Source organism: Myxocyprinus asiaticus, chromosome 15, assembly GCF_019703515.2.
Source record: "Myxocyprinus asiaticus isolate MX2 ecotype Aquarium Trade chromosome 15, UBuf_Myxa_2, whole genome shotgun sequence".
Taxonomy (NCBI): Eukaryota; Metazoa; Chordata; class Actinopteri; order Cypriniformes; family Catostomidae; genus Myxocyprinus; species Myxocyprinus asiaticus.
Window position 1 is genome coordinate 33,794,634 of NC_059358.1, and position 18,833 is coordinate 33,813,466.

General features: G+C 39.9%; 1 protein-coding gene across 1 annotated transcript; it reads right to left on the minus strand.

Annotated features, from left to right (window-relative positions):
* Positions 1-157: 157 nt before the first annotated feature.
* LOC127452482 (lipid scramblase CLPTM1L-like) lies at positions 158-18,710 on the minus strand. The gene is made up of 17 exons (XM_051717940.1): positions 18,218-18,710; positions 18,022-18,116; positions 16,572-16,755; positions 9,358-9,479; positions 9,094-9,181; positions 8,875-8,992; positions 8,655-8,749; positions 8,470-8,554; positions 8,272-8,375; positions 8,099-8,143; positions 7,957-8,007; positions 7,678-7,760; positions 7,524-7,558; positions 7,354-7,409; positions 6,214-6,258; positions 2,623-2,738; positions 158-2,141 (listed from the first exon to the last, which is right to left on the minus strand). Exons 1-17 carry the CDS (start codon positions 18,416-18,418, stop codon positions 2,057-2,059), a joined length of 1,608 nt encoding a protein of 535 aa, XP_051573900.1. The 5' UTR covers positions 18,419-18,710; the 3' UTR covers positions 158-2,056.
* Between the last annotated feature and the right edge of the window lie 123 nt (positions 18,711-18,833).

An 18,833-nucleotide genomic window follows, 5' to 3' on the forward strand; every position in this document is an offset into this window, starting at 1 on the left:
TCCCTCTCAATGAAAAGGTCTGACTGCTGAGGTGAAACTAGTAACACAAAGATTAAAGTCAGCTCCTGTTTTGTTTTTCAGATTTTTTTAGTAGCAACAAGCCAATAAAAACACACCCAGAAGAAAAAAGTTTCTTATTTCAAGCTTTAATAATACTAATTAAAAAAAAAATTCCCCAAAAGAAAAACAAGTGAAACCATATTACCTAGATATAACCAATTTTTTTTCTTTTTACAAAATCTCACTCAAAAAATAATTTTAAGATTTACACATTTCAATGTCATAGCAAAATTCCAATCTTTAACAAAATAATAATAATAAAAAAACTACATATTTATTAATTTTGTTAAAAATTACACAGTTCAATTTGATGGAATTTTGTTATGAAATTTAAATGCTTAAATGGGTCATGACATGCCTTTTTTAAATTATTATTATTTGTATGTGTTCCTTGAGGTTCAATTATAAAATTAATAAAAAATATTATAATATATTTTATATTATTATATATTTTATAATATGACCCTCTGTCAGAAACGCTCGGTTTTGGTGCTGCCTCTCCTTTAATTCTTGACAGTAAACACCCACTGTTATGATTGGCTCTCTGCTCTTGACTGACCTGCTCTCTCTTTGCCATCTCACTGCTCATCACTACTGGTCAGGGCTACGGAAGTAATAAGGTAAAGAAGCGTTGATGTGTTGTTGTAGATGCGGTCAGATGCAAATGTCTATCACAGTGTGACATCACAATGTGGAGGAAGTAGAAAACGAATCATGTTGGCAGCTTTGTTTCAACAAATGCTTTTTTTGCAGTGAGGAGGAAGTTTTGAGTTCTGAAACATACAGTAAGTTTTATTGTACAGTGACCTCATATATGTCAAAAGATCAAGACAAATTTGATTCCTCATGTCATGACCCCTTTAAATCTTAAAAAAAGGCTAAAATATTTTTTATGGGGGTATGTGGCATTCTGAGATTACCTCTTTCATAATAAACAAGACCAAATAATGCACAACAAAATAATACTCTTAAAATATTAGCAATAAATACCATACTGAAGCTTGCCATGTCAGCACATGTAAAGAAATCAGTTTTAAACTTCTCAGCACCCAAATTACTTTCATTTTACAGTTCATAGATGTTAACCCACATCCGCTGCAGTGGCATATGATAAATTAGGAACTTCCACATTTAAAGATGCTGTTCAAGACCAATGCAAAGCAGCAAACCAAAAATACATTTTGAAATCTTTACTTTACTTTTTGTTGTCTGGTGAAGTGGTTCTCAAGTGGTTTTGCTTCAGGAACTAGATTTTACTTTGGACATCAAGTGGCCCATAACATTCAAAAGTTAACAAAAATGTCCATCAAACATTAAAATGTATTTATATTACCATTACCATAAACTGCATAGGCCCAACATGCAAAATGTATTACTATTAAAATTAAAATGTTGGTTTCTGAATGACTCTTAAATGTACCGTCTCTCTTAAATGGTTCCATTTTGGCATCTGCCTAATTGGCTAGGTTCTACCAAGTGGCATATGCATTTGTGCCCAAATACCATAGAGTTTGATTGGCCAAATGGCCTTTGACATCATCAATAAAAGCAGTGTTTTTTCCTATTTGTTTTGATATCCTAATGATGCATAATTATATTAATAGTTGCATATTATCATTTGCATTTAGCATTGTTTTTTCCCTGGTGTCCACGACTCTTTCAGAACAGACCTGCAATTTATTTTTGGGTCACAACCCACCAGTTGAGAACCACTGGCCTGATGTGTTGGCCTGAGTCAATACTACACACAAGTGTAACTGTGCAAAGAAGTTGTGCTCTGCCTTTCTCTTCAGCTGTGGGTTGTTCCAGTATGAATTACTGTAGCAGTCCTAAGTGAAGCTCGGTCAATTTTTACAGCAGTCAGCATGCTCATTACAAGAATACACAGGAGAGGACTGTTGGCGACTGTAGTTCCCTTTTTCATTGTGCCTAGTGGTTCTCCTGTATTGCATGCATGAAGAGTGCAAGCTCTCAGAGAAGGCTGCTGAGCAAATGCTCAGTCCTCATGTGGTTTTCCTTTGGGTTTCCTCCTGAGTGATGCCCCATGATTGCGAGACCTGGATTTGCTTATAGGATAAATCCTGTTGGCCATTTAAAGAGCAATGTCAGTCCATGACTAATAAAAATGTGTACATTTTAAATGTTAATAAACCTTGCATATTGCAAACAAAAATGGAAGGATCTTTCTGAAAACAGCAAGCGCTCATCTGATTGGCTGTCTTTATGCAACTTCCAGGTGTCAGGGTGCATGAGTTCTTTTTGGTTAGGGAAACAAAATCATGATTAAAAGGTACCAGACTGCTACAATCAAAGCCTAAGGGGAAGATCTAGTCGCTAAATTTGACAATGTTTGCATGGTCTGAGACATCAATTTTGATCAAATACATTTTGAGTTACAGCAAGTTACTCTGGCTGTCTAAATGGGCTGCCCTCACCCAGAATTAGCTGCAAATTGGACTGGACTTTATGACAATAGTAACCATACAGTGAAAAAAGAGGCAATGATTGACTTATCTACTTCTCCATTTCATGGAACATGCAGTAACTGTAAGTGTTCCCCACCTGCGCTGATAGAGGTAAATGAGGAAGACCACATCATCTCTGAAGCAGGCCAGCTGATGGGGTCCAGGGGTAGTTATTATTCCACTGAACACATCACTGATGAACGTGTTCAAGCCCTGAGAATCAAAAGTAAACCAGCATTGTGACTCAAGTCTGATTACATGAGAATATTATGGAGAGTGCGATATGGTTGTATGTAGTACTTATTGTTTATCTATTTTGGATGTGAGTGGTCTGTTTATATAGTGTTCTAAATAAGACTTTCTAACCAAGCACAAACTGACAAAACATAGAAAATATTGTAAATTGGTATTCACCCAAGAAAACAGTTACATGTTTTGATATATAAAAAAAAAATATTTAAATGGGTCATATTTATACATTTGTTATACGTTTTTCCCTGAGGACCATTGTAAAGTTAGTCAAGTTAAGGTTTTATGTGCCAAAAAGTGTCATATTTCCACCTTCTCTCTGACCCTTAGAATTAGATGGGTCATTTATGTGTGCTTTTGGCTGAGGTTCAGTGCAGTTTGCACTGCCCTATCGTTCCATAACCTCTTTATAAATCCTGCATTATATAGTGACAGATTCACAAAACAACACGCACTGAAATGTGCCACACGGTCTGTTTAGTGTCATGGTCCTGTCACGTTGTCAGGTTGGGTTTGTGTCTGATGGGACAATGACATCATCACCCCATGTTCTGTCTTGTGTTTCGTGTCCTGTCTTTGTGTTGAGCGCACGGGGGCAGGTGTGAGTTACCGCTGTGCACTCTTCGGTGATGTCACGGTCCTGTCATTCTGTCAGGCTGGGTTTTTATCTGACGGGACCGTGACATCATCATCCCATGTCTTGTGTTTTGTGTACATTCTTTGTGTGAGCGCACAGGTCCAGTTGTGAGTTACTGCCGTGTGCTCTTCGGTCAGTCTTGTTTCATGTCCAGAGCATGGTGTCTGGATCCTGACTTTCTGTATGGTTTGGTGTCGGTCTGTGTCGGGATATGGACACTCATGCTCCATGTTCTGTTTTTTTTTTGTTCCAATTGGTTTGACGTTTTCTCTCATCACGTATTTCAGGTGCCGCTGCCACGTGGAATCAGCATTTCCATGGGAACCCTGATAGTTTCCATGAGAACGCTGATCATGCCAACTCTCAGCTAGCGAGCGGCACCTGTCCCTAGTTTGTTCCTGCCTATTTTAATCCCCTCATGTATCATGTTCTTCGCTGGATTGTTGAATGTAGTTGAAAGTGTTTACTGCTGAAGTGTGTTTGATGTGAAGTAACTTACCTCACCCTCTCTGCCTAGTTGGTCCTGTCTCGTGTATCTGTTTGGTTGCTCATCTCTGCCCATGTGTCGGGAGTGTGGTTACCTTCCAGCTTGCTGTATGCTTGTTCTCTGCGCTCACAAATCTTCAATGGATGAGTCCTCTTCTCTGCCCATGTGTCGGGAATGTTTTTACCTTCAAATCTGCTGGGCGTTATTCTCTGCACCTCACTACGCTTCTACGGAGGATTCCTACGGATCTGCTCCTGACTTCCACAATGCACACACTCGTCTACGAACACACTCTTTACAGATCTGCCCATTGTGTGATTACGGCGCACACTCATTCACAAGACTCCTTCCCTCTACTGCAGCCAGTGCTGGGATCTCCAGTCTTTGCCAGCACAGTTAATATTATCATTTATTGTAAATAAATCCTTTGAACTGTTCCTCTGCTTTTGGGTCCATTTGTCTCACTCTCGCTCTCTGACAGAACAATCCGGCCGTGATGGACCCAGCAGAGGAATCTACTCTTCGCTCCGCCCTGTCTCAGCTGGGAGCTTTACTGGGACGTCAGCAGGATCAAATCTCAGCTAATAACCGGGCTCTGGATATGATGGTGTTGCAGTTCGCTGAGCTCACCTCGTTCTCCTGCCGCTGTCAGCGCTAATGGCCACGGAGGTCGTTTCCCTGTCCCTGTCGGTGCCCACGGCCACGGAGGTCATTTCCCTGTTACTGCTTGTGCTCACGACCAAGGAGGTTGTTCCCTTGCCAGTGCCCACAACCACAGAGATCATTCCCCTGTCACTGCCTGTGCTCACAGCCACAGAGGCTGTTTCACAGTCCATGTCGGTCTTCACAGCCACAGATGTAGTTCCCCTGTCCCTGCCAGTCCTCACAGCCACAGAGGCTGTTCCCCAGTCCATGTCGGTCCTCATAGCCATGGAGGCTGCTCCCTAGTCCATGTCGGTCCTCACAACCACAGAGGCTGCTCCCTAGTCCATGTTGGTCCTCACGGTCATGGAGGCCATTCCCCAGTCTCTGCCAGTCCTCACAGCCACAGAGGCTGTTCCCCAGTCCATGACGGTCCTCACAGCCACGGAGGCTGTTCCCCAGTCCATGTCAATCCTCACAGCCACAGAGGTAGTTCCCCTGTCCCTGCCAGTCCTCACAGCCACAGAGGCTGTTCCCCAGTCCATGATGGTCCTCACAGCCACAGAGGCTGTTCCCCAGTCTCTGTCAGTGCCCACGGCCACGGAGTCTGCTCCCCAGTTGCAGCTGCCAGTGCTCATGGCCATGGAAGCCGTTCCCCAGTCTCTGTCAGTGCCCATGGCCATGAAGGCTGCTCCCCAGTTGCAGCTGCCAGTGCTCACAGCTGTGGAGGCCGTTCCCCTGTCGCGGCCAGTGTCCACGGACACAGAGGCCGTTCTCCTGCCGCAGCCAGCGCCCATGGACACAGAGGCCATTCTCCTGCCACAGCCAGCGCCCGCACCTGGGCTTACCATGGCTTCGCCCCCTGAGCGGCTCCCTCCTGAACCCTGTCCAGCGGCCACCACCCAGTCCTTTGACCCTTGTCCAGCAGCTGCCGCCCAGTCCTCTGCCCCCTGTCCAGCGGCCGCCACCCAGACCTTCCACCTCTGCCCTAAGGCTTCCTCCCAGACCTCTAGACCACACCCCTTTACTTAAACACCCTCCCTGGTTTCCCTCCCTTCCCTCCCTTTCTGTTGTGTTTTCTGTCCTTTGTTAATGCTCATTTTGCTTGTCTTGTTTTTTGTTTGATGGTAATGTCATGGTCCTGCCACCTTGTCAGGTTGGGGTTTTGTCTGATGGGACCGTGACATCATCGCCCCATGTTCTGTCTTGTGTTTCGTGTCCTGTCTTTGTGTTGAGCGCACGGGTCCGGGTGTGAGTTAGGTCTTGTTCAGTTGGTCTTGTTTCATGTCTGGAGCATGGTGTCTGGATCCTGACTTCCTGTATTTTTTGGTGACGGTCTGTGTTGGGATCCGGACACTCATGCTCCATGTTCAGTTTGTTTTGTTCCAATTGTGTTGATATTTTCTCCCTCATGTGTTTCAGGTGCCGCTGCCACGTGGAATCAGCATTTCCATGGAAACTCTGATTGTTTCCATGGGAACGCTGATCATGCCAACTCTCAGCTAGCGAGCGGTACCTGACCCTTGTTTGTTCCTGCCTATTTTAATCCCCTTGTGTGTCATGTTCTTTGCTGGATTGTCGAATGTAGTTGAATGTGTTTAGTGTTAAAGTGTGTTTGATGTGAAGTAACTTACCTCACTCTAAGTTCTCATTAAACGACCCCTTTAACATACCTTATACATTAAGATGGACATCTGTAGGTGAGCCACTGATTTTAACTGTGGAGAAAAGAAAATGACAATGAGGAGGATTCTGAAGAAACAGCACAGAAAAAAGATGAAATGAAACTCTATACACTTTGATATGTGATGTTTTGAGCCAATCAGCTCTCGTGGTGTAAACTGATAGGCCCTTTGACATGTAGTTGTACATGTAGACATGTGAGCATGCTAAACATTTAACTTTTTTAAACCTTTATGTTATTCCTGCAACAGCTTAATGACAACTAGACATGATGCATCATAGACTGCAGCAGAACACAACAAGGATATCAATTATTGGGGGGACAATCTGGCCATATCTGATTATGGGGGGGGTGGTGGCTGGACTTGTATATTGCAGTTACGGCCCTGGTTAAATTGCTCAGTTTTGCACATAAGACAGTTTCACTGCAGCGCTGCAAAAGTTTTTCTCTGAAAATGCTATTTGCTCATGAGGTTGCTGGGGTTTCTTCTGTCAGCAAATTTTTTTTTTTTTTGCTATGACACATGGAAGCACATTTTTAACAAGGTAAGCCTTAGCCAAATCTGGCACTACCACACATAGCTATCTTAGATCATTAGTTTAAATCATTACATATATAGCTAGGCTGTCACTAGTTGTCACTCTTGGCTTGCCTGTTTAAGCCATTTGGCCAAGCTGACCAAGGCACACATAGCTATTCAGTTCATTAGTGTTACGCCATTCAGCCAAGCTGGCCCAGCCACACTTAGCTAGTAAACACTCGATGCATAAGGATCTTCAGTGCACCAGCAGTACATACTGTGAGTCTTGGCAGTAGATCTGCATTGCTGGGGGTTTGTGTCATGCATTGTGTTTGTGCAGCTTTCCTGCTTTGTTGGGGGATTGTATTTATTTCTAATGGTGCAGCAGCAACATTTCCACATGCTTAACTCAATGCGTCTGTGTATGTTCTAGCAATAGCAAGTTTCAGTACTTGCTCTAAAGCAGCAGCAGCAGAGTAGCAGGTCGAGTCTGCCAAGACCAAATCCTATCAACACGTCATACCCACATTAATATGCTAAATCATTCTGAGGGTTGTCATGACTGAACTGTGGCTGAGCTATATTTTGATGGCTGGTCAATAAACAAACCTTGTAATTGATGAACAGCTGAGGGACCATCGATAGAAATCCAAAAGCATAAACACCTGAATGTTAAAAGAAATTAGAAACTATTATTTGACTTAATTTCTAAGTAAATAAGTTTTCATTTAGAAAACAGTTCACAGTACTGTTGTTAACATGCATATTTCAGCTCTTACCACTAATAAGGCCATTGGTTATCCAAGAGTACCAACTATTGAGAGTACACAAAAAAATAATACACAAATACATTTATATGTTGACATTAAATGAGAATAATTAACAAAAGAATAAGCAACCATAATGAAATTATAGTTGATTATTAAATGTTACCTTTTATTTTGGAGATATAAGTATGAGTATACAGCCCCACTGATACACAACGGATAAATCAGATATGACAAGAACTTCATAGCCTGTAAAAGTGAAGACAATATCCAGGTGAAACTTCTTAAACAACTTGATCGGTCGCTCACACATATCCTCATACAACCAGAAAACCGAGTCAAAGGATGAGATGAAATATTTTAAAGCACCCCTGGATGGGTTATAATGAGTTCAACAGCAAGGCAAACAAATATTTGGCACCTAATTATGTATTACAGGTTTTACCTTAGAATCATACTCTTCTGTTGCTCGCTCAAAATCATCCATTCTTTCAACCTTCAAGGAAACAACTCAGAATGAGTAAGACATGTAACAATTCTCAGAAATGTCACACTATTATTACTGAGAATAAGTAATAAATACTTACATGTAATTTAGGTGAAAGTGCTATGACCTTATTGACTTTCCATAACTACAAAGTTAAGAGGTATAATTTTTTTTTTTACAAGAACAAATAATACAGGAGGATAATTCATATTTAACAAATTTGAAGTTAATTGCTAGCAGTTCAAAATGAGAACATTAAAACTATTTTTGTACCTCAATCAGAGCTGCAATCCCACTGGGCAGTAGAATGAGCCAGCTAGATTTCTCTTCTAGTAGATGGAGGAATATTACTATGGTGCTAAAACATCTCCAAAGAACTGCGGAGACACAGAGAAGCATGTGTTAATAGCTTGACACTTTTTCCTATATGAGACACTTTAACATACAGCAGGTACAGAATTTATAATGTACCTGATCTCTTAGAAATGCCTGCTAAACTCTTCTTCTCTCGCCAGAACTTTATGTCATTCTTGAAGGCAAAGACTTCAAATGAAAGCTGCAAAATAAAGTATTCTAATAGTAATATGTTTTTTGTATAGATGCATACACATTAAGAATAATAAGCACACAAATCGCGGTTTCAAAAAACATTTTACATGGAATGCAGGCACGAGAACAGACAAAGCCAAGACATGCAGCCCGCTATCAACAAACATGGATTTAATTTCATCAAGGTTCTTCTCTGAAAATCCTGTAAGAGAAAAAAAGTGTAGAAAAACGTTCATTTGATTAGAACTGAATTAAATATTAAACTTGAGAATCTAGTCAATGAATTACTGCCTTATTTGATACATGCAATGCTGTTGTGTCACTCACCAAAATGTTTGAGTGAGTATATGACACCTTGTATGTGGATCCATATTCTAAATTTGCGTAAGGTAATGGTAGCATATGATATTGTCAGTGGGACAGCTTTTGTGGTGCTGTTTATCTCCTGTGTAATTTATAACATGTTAAAGTGCATTCATACATCAAATGCATATAAAAATGTAACACAGCATCTCAAAACTGCCATGATTGAAAAAATATACATACTATTAAGTCCTTCATTCGTGTTCTTAGTTCATCGACCAGCAAAAGCGGCAGATACAATTTCCTTTTTTCCTTTTTTCCAACTTCAACTCTGAGGAAATAATTAAATTGAAAAATGTTGTACGTTTTCTACATCGGAGGTATTATACTCACATGTTATCAGATCTTTTTCAGTTTAATACCAGTGAACTTTGGAACAATAGTACTTATGTAACTCTGTAACTTATATTATTGTCACTTATATCTGAACTGGTTTAAAGAACTCACATTTTCATATAGCGGTGCAGGTCGCTTGGCACTGCAGCACTGCTGAATGTGAAGTCCTCATTCATTAAGTTCAAGGTGAGTTGCGATCTCCAGTATGAAACAATCTGCTTCTTCTCTAGCGTCTTTAGAAAGCAGACAAAACAGGAAAATGTACACATTTAATTGTCCCTCCATATCTATCACATTGCATTTGTATGGACTGATATGGAAGCTTATAGTGTAGTGAAAAGTAGTTAAGTACATACAAACAGGAGAGCAGGATCAAACGTTTTGAGTGCAGGTTTTGAGTTCCTGACAAGAGTTAGCTAATCTTAACAGTACATTATAATGTTTTTTCAGATTAACAATTTTTATTGATTGTCATAAATAAACACAGAAAAACAAAACATATATACACAGAATCAATCTTAATCCCCACTATTACCCCTCCCAATCCCCAACCCCACCCTGGCCCCAACAACATACCAGTGGTCACAAATTACAAAGACACACACACACAAATAAATAAATAAATAAATAAATAAATAAATAAACAAATAAAAAATATTATAAAAATAATCACCCATCCATAAATGATATATACCCGGCCCATTTTTTCACGAACCCATTTTACTTCCCCATTCTACTAAACGACCCCTCCTCAAGGGCCGCCACCCTTCCCATCTCCAAGCACCACTCCTGAAAAGAGGGTGTTCCAGCCGACCTCCAGCCCCTTAAATTTATCTGTCTGGTGATCATGACACTGGTTAAGACCCAACTCTTTAGGTGTCTGTTTTCCATGTTGATGACCGCCCCATTGCCCAAAATACAGAGTCTGGGGCAAAATGATACCCAAGTGCCTAATACATCGCACACCAGACTCTGAACCTTTAACCAAAACTCCTGAACCTCAACACACCCCCAAAAGACATGGGTTATGTCTCCATCCTCTGATTGGCATCTCCAACAAGTGGGTGTGTCTTTAAGACCAAGCCTATACAATCTAGAGGGGGTCAAATAGAACCAATGTAAAATCTTGAATTGCATAAGGCACACCCTTGCGTCTCTAGATAGTTGTTTAGAATGGGTAGGTCTAGCCTACCTTTGTCAATCGGCCTATGCAGTTTACGGAAATGTAATCTGGGACGCTTACCATTCCAAATGAAAGACATCGCTATGCTCTCAAATTGCTTGAAATAAGAGAAGGGGACATCTATAGAGAGTGACTGTAGCAGGTAGTTGAATTTTGGAATACAGTTAATTTTAATAACATTAACCTTCCCAATCATCAATAAATGTAATGGAGCCCACCTGCCCACATCGCTCGAAAACCTTTTTATTAAAGGGTCTAAATTAACTATAACTAAATCAGACGAATTTGCAGGGAATAAAATACCCAAATACTTAATGCCCTGTTTGGGCCATTGGAAGGTCTAATGTATAGATCCCACCTGATCTATATGTATAAGAGATGTCATAACTTTACTTAATCGATTTGCCAAAATTTTTGACAATATTTTAATGTCTAGCTGGATTAGGGAAATTGGACGGTAACTCTTACACTCACTTGGATCTTTGTCCTTTTTAAGTATCAGACTAATCCGGGCTTATGTCATGGTTGGCTGAAGCTTTCCAGTCTTTAATGATTCTGTGTAAACTTCTATCAAAAGTGGAGCCAGTTCTGTAGCATAACATCTAAAAAATTTAGCGACAAAGCCATCTGGCCCCAGAGCCTTGCCTGTAGGCAGGGCTTTAATTAACTCGTCAAGCTCCTCCAAGGTTATCTCAGAATCAAGATAATTTTTTTGCTCATTTGTCAATTTAGGGAGTTTTAGAGGTTCCACAAAGTTTCTAATATCTTCATCAGTAGATGAAGATGTGGAACTATAAAGATCAAGATAGAACTCTTTAAAAGCATTATTAATATCAGTGGCCAAGGTAAATATTTCACCACCAGCAGATTTCAGGGAATAGTAGAAAAAGACTCTCTCTGCGTTATATATCTAGCCAAAAGTTTTCCTACTTTGTCTCCTGACTCAAAATATGACTGTCTTGCCCTGAATAACCAAAACTCCACTTTCCGTGACAAAATAGTATTATATCTGTATTTCAATCGGGTCAATTCTCTGAGGCCATCAGATGACATTAGGCGCTTCAGCTCTGCCTCGGCACTTTTAATATTCCCTTCCAACTCCACGAGTTCTCGTGCTTTGGATTTTTTGATGTATGAGGCATACTGTAACTGCCTTAAGTGCCTCCCAAGCCATGCCCACAGAGGATACTAAGGACCAGTTGGTCTCCATATAAACATTGATTTTAGCCATTAACATTTGTTGGAAATCAGGATTTTGAAAAAGGGATACATTAAAGTGCAACTATATGATTTCTTTTTCTCCATATGTGGCAACACCTCTAAACTCACCAGGGCGAGTTTTCCAATTGAGAAATCAACAACTGATGAAATGAAGGACTTAGATATAATAATAAAAAAAAAAAATCTATTCTAGAATAAATCTTATGGACTGATGAAAAAATGAATAGTCTCTACCAGATGGGTTCAAAAGTCACCAAATACCTACAAGACCAAGATTTTTACACAATCATCAATGTTGCTCTAGGGGGTTTACACATTTTTCGTTCACTATGATCAAGTACTGAATCCATCAATAGATTAAAGTCTTCTCCCAATATTATATCATGAGGGGTGCCAGCAGCTTGCAACATCCCTTCAAGATCTATAAAAAAGCCCTGATCATCAGACATTTGATTTGTAGATGTTTACTTATCAATGTAATGACTCCCCTGCTCTTACTTGAGCTAGCAATAAAGAAAACATGTCCACCCCAAATCTTCAAAAAATTTTCAGCTTCCTGCGGGGAAAGGTGCGTTTCTTGAAGAAACACTATATCATATTTCTTACGTTTAAGAAAATAAATAACCTTCCTTCTTTTTATGGGGTGCCCCAACCCATTCACATTCCACATGGAGAAAGATAATCCATTCATATTAACGCTTGACATTTTGACATATTAGAAAACATAGATTGTGTGTCAAAAACAAGATTATAAAGACCACATTCCCCATTAGTGAAACAATCAAACCCCAAACTTCCCCCACAACCAAACAAACAGAAAAAGAAAAATGTGCACATTAACCCCGCGCATGACAGCGCTAACCAGCGCCCAGCCCTCAAAACTCAAAAAGTCCATGTACGCCTACGAGAGTCCCCGCGACAACTTTGCCGTCGGATTGCTCAAGTCCGGTGCTTCTATACAACTTTTGTAAGACAAAATTACATAACAGAAAATACTCTGTAAAATATACTCCAGTATGCAGAATAAACACTAAGAATGTGTAGATTCATTCACAGAACTGTCTCAAAGGTGTGATCCTCCACAAAACAGGCTCCAGCCTCTAGAGGAACCAGCACAAAAAAAAAAAAAAATCCGTTCAGTATCCTTGTGCAGTAAAATGAATGTTCAGTGAGCCGGCTATTCATGAGTGCAGCAGATGACGTAATCTTTCCAATACTCCACAAAACGAACTCCAGCCAATAGGAGGTACAAGTACAAAGAACGAGCAGATTCATCCACAACTGTCCCAAAGGAGCGTTATTCCACAAAACAAACTCCAGCCACTAGGCGGAACCAGCACAAAAAGAAACAAAAAAGGCGCTCAGTTTCCTCGGACAGCCAAGTGTATGTACAGCGAGACAGCTCACTCGGGGGTCACATGAGAAATATCAAATGGCTTAATCACCCCATTGCCTCTATGAAAGACAATACTTGCTGGGGACATGTAAATACTTTGCGGCCATCCTTAGTATCTATTCTCAATTTGGCCGGGAACATCAGAGCAAAAGCGACCTTCCGTTGATGTAAGAGTTTCTCACATTCCTTGAATCGATCACGTTTCTCTCTTGTCGAATTCGCAAAGTCCGGGAACAAGAAGATGTTGTGATTCTTTCAAGAAAGCTTTCCTTTGCGCCTCGCCTCGTGTAACACGAGATCTTTCTCGGATGATCTCAGAAATTTGGCCAGAATTGTTCAGGGCCTTTCTCTCTCAGTGGATCACCGAGCCAGGGCTCTGTGAGCTTGCTCGATTTCCAGCTTATGGCCTATTATGCCGAGCAGACTCGGGAAGAGCTCATCTAGGAATTTCACCATATCTTGGCCCTCCTCATGCTTAGGAATTCCAACAATCCGGACGTTATTTTGCCGGCTACGATTCTCCAAATCCTCTAGTTTTTTCAAAACACGTTCCAAGTCTGTTTTGATTGCTAGCGGATTAGCAGCTAATTCCCTCTCCGATGACTCCAGATAATCGATCCACCACTCGACATCCCTGATTCTTGTAACCAACACAGAGAATTTCATTTCATCACAGTAATCAATTAACATATTACAGCAAGATCCTCTAAGTCAGCAACAACTTTCGTCAGCATCTCAGACATGCTCGCCAGTTGCCGCTGGATTTTGAATTCTTTGCCATGTTGACTTCATAGAACAGGTATGTAGCAGGGTGTATTGAATCTCACCGGTTTATAACATAAAAATAATAAAAATCTAGCCAAGTGCGCAGAGCTCGCCGTTTACACGTCCGCTCCTCGCATGGCGTCACGTGACTCTCCACAGTACATTATAATGTTACATTATAGTGCCTTCATAATATTAAAGCAAACAATGCCTGTCTCTATACCCAAATCAAGGTAAAGTCATATGAACACAGTTTTTATCAGCCTGATCTCATGAACTTTACATGACCATGGCAACATTGACGTGGCAACATTTACGTGACATTTGCAATATTTTTGCAAAACGAAATTGCGTGCCTTATTACACATTTCTGCAGTTTCCCAGTGAAATGTCCAGTGAGGGGCGCTAAAAGGGAGTGAAATGATGTTGTAATCAGACGAGGTTTTTAAGGTGAATATTAGATGGAGGTTTTAATGAGTAAAACGTACCACCTTAACCTAAAACTTTATCCTAAACCTAACCAATAGTGATCTAAAATCAAATGAGAGGTAAATAAAAACAGCAATCCTTACCCAAAACCAACAGCTAAACCTAACTGATAGTGCCCTAAAAGCAACTACGACATGAAAATCTAATTTTCTAAAGCAACCATACATTTCATGTGGCTTTTATGACACTTTTGTCTAATGTGTCAGCTTAAATGCATGGCTGGTCTCGAACCATGGACTTCCGAGTCGAATATCCAACACTTTATAAGGTGAGCTACCACGGAAGCAAATCACACTGGAATAAGTTTAAATGTAGGTGAGTCTGTAATATAAATGTTAAAATATATTTTTTTTCAAATGATGCATTATAGTAAAAGTGTTTCGATATCATAATATCGCAGTGTGTGAGTAAAAGTATTTATAATACGTGTTTATAAAATCATAAGCAGTCGTTGTAGTCATGATTTGTGTGAAAGTAAATAAGACACAGTTGTTGTAGCACCTAGTGTTCATTTCACCAGTAAACTGCCACGAAACGTAGAATTCGGCATGTAAAAGTAATTTTGCTAAAAGTTTGGTTGTAGTAATGTTCATTCTATGAGACTAGGTTTATTTTTATATATAAAGAATTTCACGAGTGAACTGTTTCATATAGTCCTGGAGCACTAAACAGATTTGGCATGCTGTCCATTACAGGGGCTCGAGCACAGGACTGGGCTTGAGCTCAGAGATCAAAAGAAAGACAGTTCTGAAATAATAATTTGTATATGTGAAATATAAAGGTGGAGGGATGCCACAAGAATCATCACCAGTACGGAAGCAGATGCTTATTTATCCTTGGGATATGATTGGCAGGCCTAGATGCACAAGTTGTTCCCAAACTTATGTTTGGAACTTCATTTATATATAAAGAGCTCAAGATTTATTTTGTTCCTGATTAGTGTAACCATTCTTGAACCAGCAGAGCCTTGAGTCTGCACTTTAAGATTGGGTCATGCCAGTGTTTTGCACTTGCCCTGATACAATAGAGCTGTTCAAGTTGTAATCCTAAAACCAAGAAGACAATTAGCATTTCTGACAATGGCTGTGTCTCGTTTGGAAGGATGCGTCCTCCGGAGGTCGCATTTGTCGGCCGCATACGTCATCAAGGCTGTCTCGTTTCATAAAAGCGAGTAGGACACTTCGAATGCAGCCTTCAAATGCGACCTTCTTTCACTGGAATTTGGAGGATGCATGAGGTGTATCCTTCGTGGGCACTCACAACCTACAATTCTTTGCTTAAACAGAAATGTCTAAACAAAATTATGCCAATTTGCCCATAAATGTGATGTTCAAATGCAAGGAATGTTAATTCCCAAGTTGAAGTACCTCAGTAGGTGCAGAGTATATAAAATGTATAATTATATTAATATATAATTAAAATAAAGCATTAGACTAAAAGTACACCTTTAAAATCTATTTTCCTTTCTCTTTACATCATTATAACTCCTAAAATGTACCACATACATTCCCTTCTAAAGGGACTTTGTTCCCTTCTCACTCAAAGTGCTTGCGCTTGTTAAAGAGTGGCGTGCTGTCATAGCAACCATGTTACGTTACGTTTCCGTTTGTCCTACGAAGGCTGTCTCGTTTAAGCGAGGCTTGTTTAAAGGAGGACACTCGTATATTGCAGCCTTCAAAGGACGCGTCCTACCTAGCATGCAGCCTTCCAAACGAGACACAGCCAATTGGTTCCCTCTGGAATTTCCATTGGGTTTTTATAATGGCAGTTTTTCATTTAGGAGCAAAGTAAGCTCTGTGGTTAAAATGACTCCAGACCTAATTTTAATAGTAAATCCAAAACTACCATCCTAAGAAAAACGTTAGAAATTCTAGAGGGAACACATGGCAAATTAGTCTTCCAGGTTGGCCTACAAATTGACGTAATGGCTGAACAGCTCATTAATGATGGTGACTTACATAGTTAAATGTACATTTATGCCACTATACTGTGTAATATTTTACCCTAACATTAAAAAAAAAAAAACTGCTGGAGTGACAGTAAATTTGGCACTTTTCTTTTTTCTGACTGCCATAATCTATCTCTCTTATTTTTTATTTTGTTTCCACCCTCTTTTGGAAAGTCATGAAAATAAAGAGTGGATTTCTCTTTTGCTGTTGGAGCAAATGGGAATATATATTTGCTATGGTCTGCCATTTACTTCTATAGAAGTTTACCCCACTATAGTTTACTTCTGCTGTCCAAAGCTGGAAATGTGTAAAGGGTCCATACCTCAGGGGTGTCTTTAGTTGTGGTGCCAGCAGACTGAAGTGGGATCATCTGAGAGGTGAGACGGGTCACAAGCCGCACATGTCTACTGTCTTTCCAAGGTAAAACTCCACTCTTGTGTACAAACACTACAGCATGGACTGTCCCATTATTATGAGTCATCTTAGGAAGTGTGACACTCACCTTTCTATAATCACAACACAACAATATACTTGATTTATTCAACACGAACTGCTATTTGAGCAACCATGCAATGTATTTTCAGTATTTACATGTACAAAAAAAAGTATGCTAGATGTTTACTCAAAACTAACTCTTCGCTTTTCTAGATATTTTTTGCTTTTACTTTTAACCAACTGGTTTTAAAGTCCTTTTTAGTGGATGTATAAAGTTTTATGTATGAACTTCCCCTCAAGTTCACACAGATTTAGTTCATAACAAACTCTGTTCAACTTAGATTTGACAACCAGAAAATGTCTAAACACTTGTTGTCAATTTTGAACAGTATTCATGCATCTATTTTTTTATGATTTAAATCTAACATGTTTTCTTTGAAAGTGAATTTTGCAATCTTTCTTTAAAATTAATGCTACTTGGTTTGATATTTTGCTTTCTAATGTAAAGACACACACATTTTAAAGTGGTGCTTTAACGTACAAATACTGTTGGGGCCACTTGTACATGGTACTGAATGATTGTCATATTCATATCGTGGTGTTCTCAAGATAATCCAAGATACTTTAAAGGGATAGTTCACCTCAAAAATGACAATGCTCTCATCATTTACTCACAGATTTTTAGATGAATATTTCAGCTCTGTAGGTCCATACAATGCACGTGAATGGTGACCAGCACTTTCAGCATAAAAGCAATCCATAAGAATCGAGTGGTTAAATCCATGTCTTCTGAAGTGATATGATAGGTGTGGATGAGAAACAGATCAATATTTAAGCCGATTTTTTTTACTATAAATTCTCCTCCCTGCCCAGTAGGTGGCGATATGCACGAACAAAAGAAGAAGAATGTGGAAGTGAATGTGGAAATTTACCTACAGAGCTGAGATGTTCTTCTAAAGATCTTTGATAGAAAGTCATACACATCTGGGATGGCATGAGGGTGAGTGAATGATGAGAGAATTTTCATTTTTGGGTGAACTATCCCTTTAAATAATACCAATGCATTACCACGGTACCTTTCCAAAAACATAGTAATACATTACGTTTTGTAAGAGAGACCTAAAACACTCAAATAATTGCAATGAATTTCATATGATGCGACATTTAGGGCTAATTTTGATTTAGAATTAATTGATGTCAGAACATTTTATGTAGGAATGTTCAACATCAAAATAGAGAAAAAACTATCAAAGTAACTGTTTCACCACATTTCATGTTACTGATGTCTGAAATTATTAATGCAACAAATCTAACAAATCACGAAATGGTCGACTTGCCTTTCAAACGTTGAGTTAATGTCAAATCTGTCCAGTTTGAACAAAAGGTTGTGTCCAGCCTCATCACTGAGGTCCAGAGCAGAATAGATGCTGAGCTGTTGATTTCATAAGAGACATTTTCACATTACATGCCAAAACATTATTTCCCAATACATTTCATCCCATTAAAGCAGTTGAGCTGTTCCTGTACTCTCACCTGCAGTCGAGGCTTGACAGTGAGGTAAGATGTCACGCAGTTGTCACCTATGGTGCTGTCACAGGGTTTGGTGTGAATGAAGCCGTATATGGCCCAGCACGTATGGAGGACATACACCACCAACACCCCAAAAATCACTTTGGTGTAAGACATCTTAAACTGAGACCCATTCTTGGGCTTAGAATAGCACGATGGGAACATCTTAACGCCAAATTGTTATCGTAAAGGGAATACAGCCAGGACAAAAGCCTTTAGAAATATCCCCAGCGCAGCATCACTTGCCTCGTTCCTTCATTCATTGTGCGCTCGCTCGCCGGAGGGAGAGACGATGATGTGCTCAGGAGCTGTGAAATCATTAGTGTAGCGTCGGTTTGATGTTGCAATGACTCACAAGAGGCGTCATACCATCAGACCTCCAAGACTGCAGCGGAGATATTAATTTACCTTTAATTTTACCAATACTAATGCACTCTAGAGGCGATGTGAGGATGTGGTATAGTCTCAGCATCTCAGGAGTGTCCACTGTGGGCACGTTTGAGTGGCATGTCATATATGGGGAGAGCGACACCCTGCGGCCGCTTTGAGAACATGCGCATGTGGATTTTCAAACTCAAAA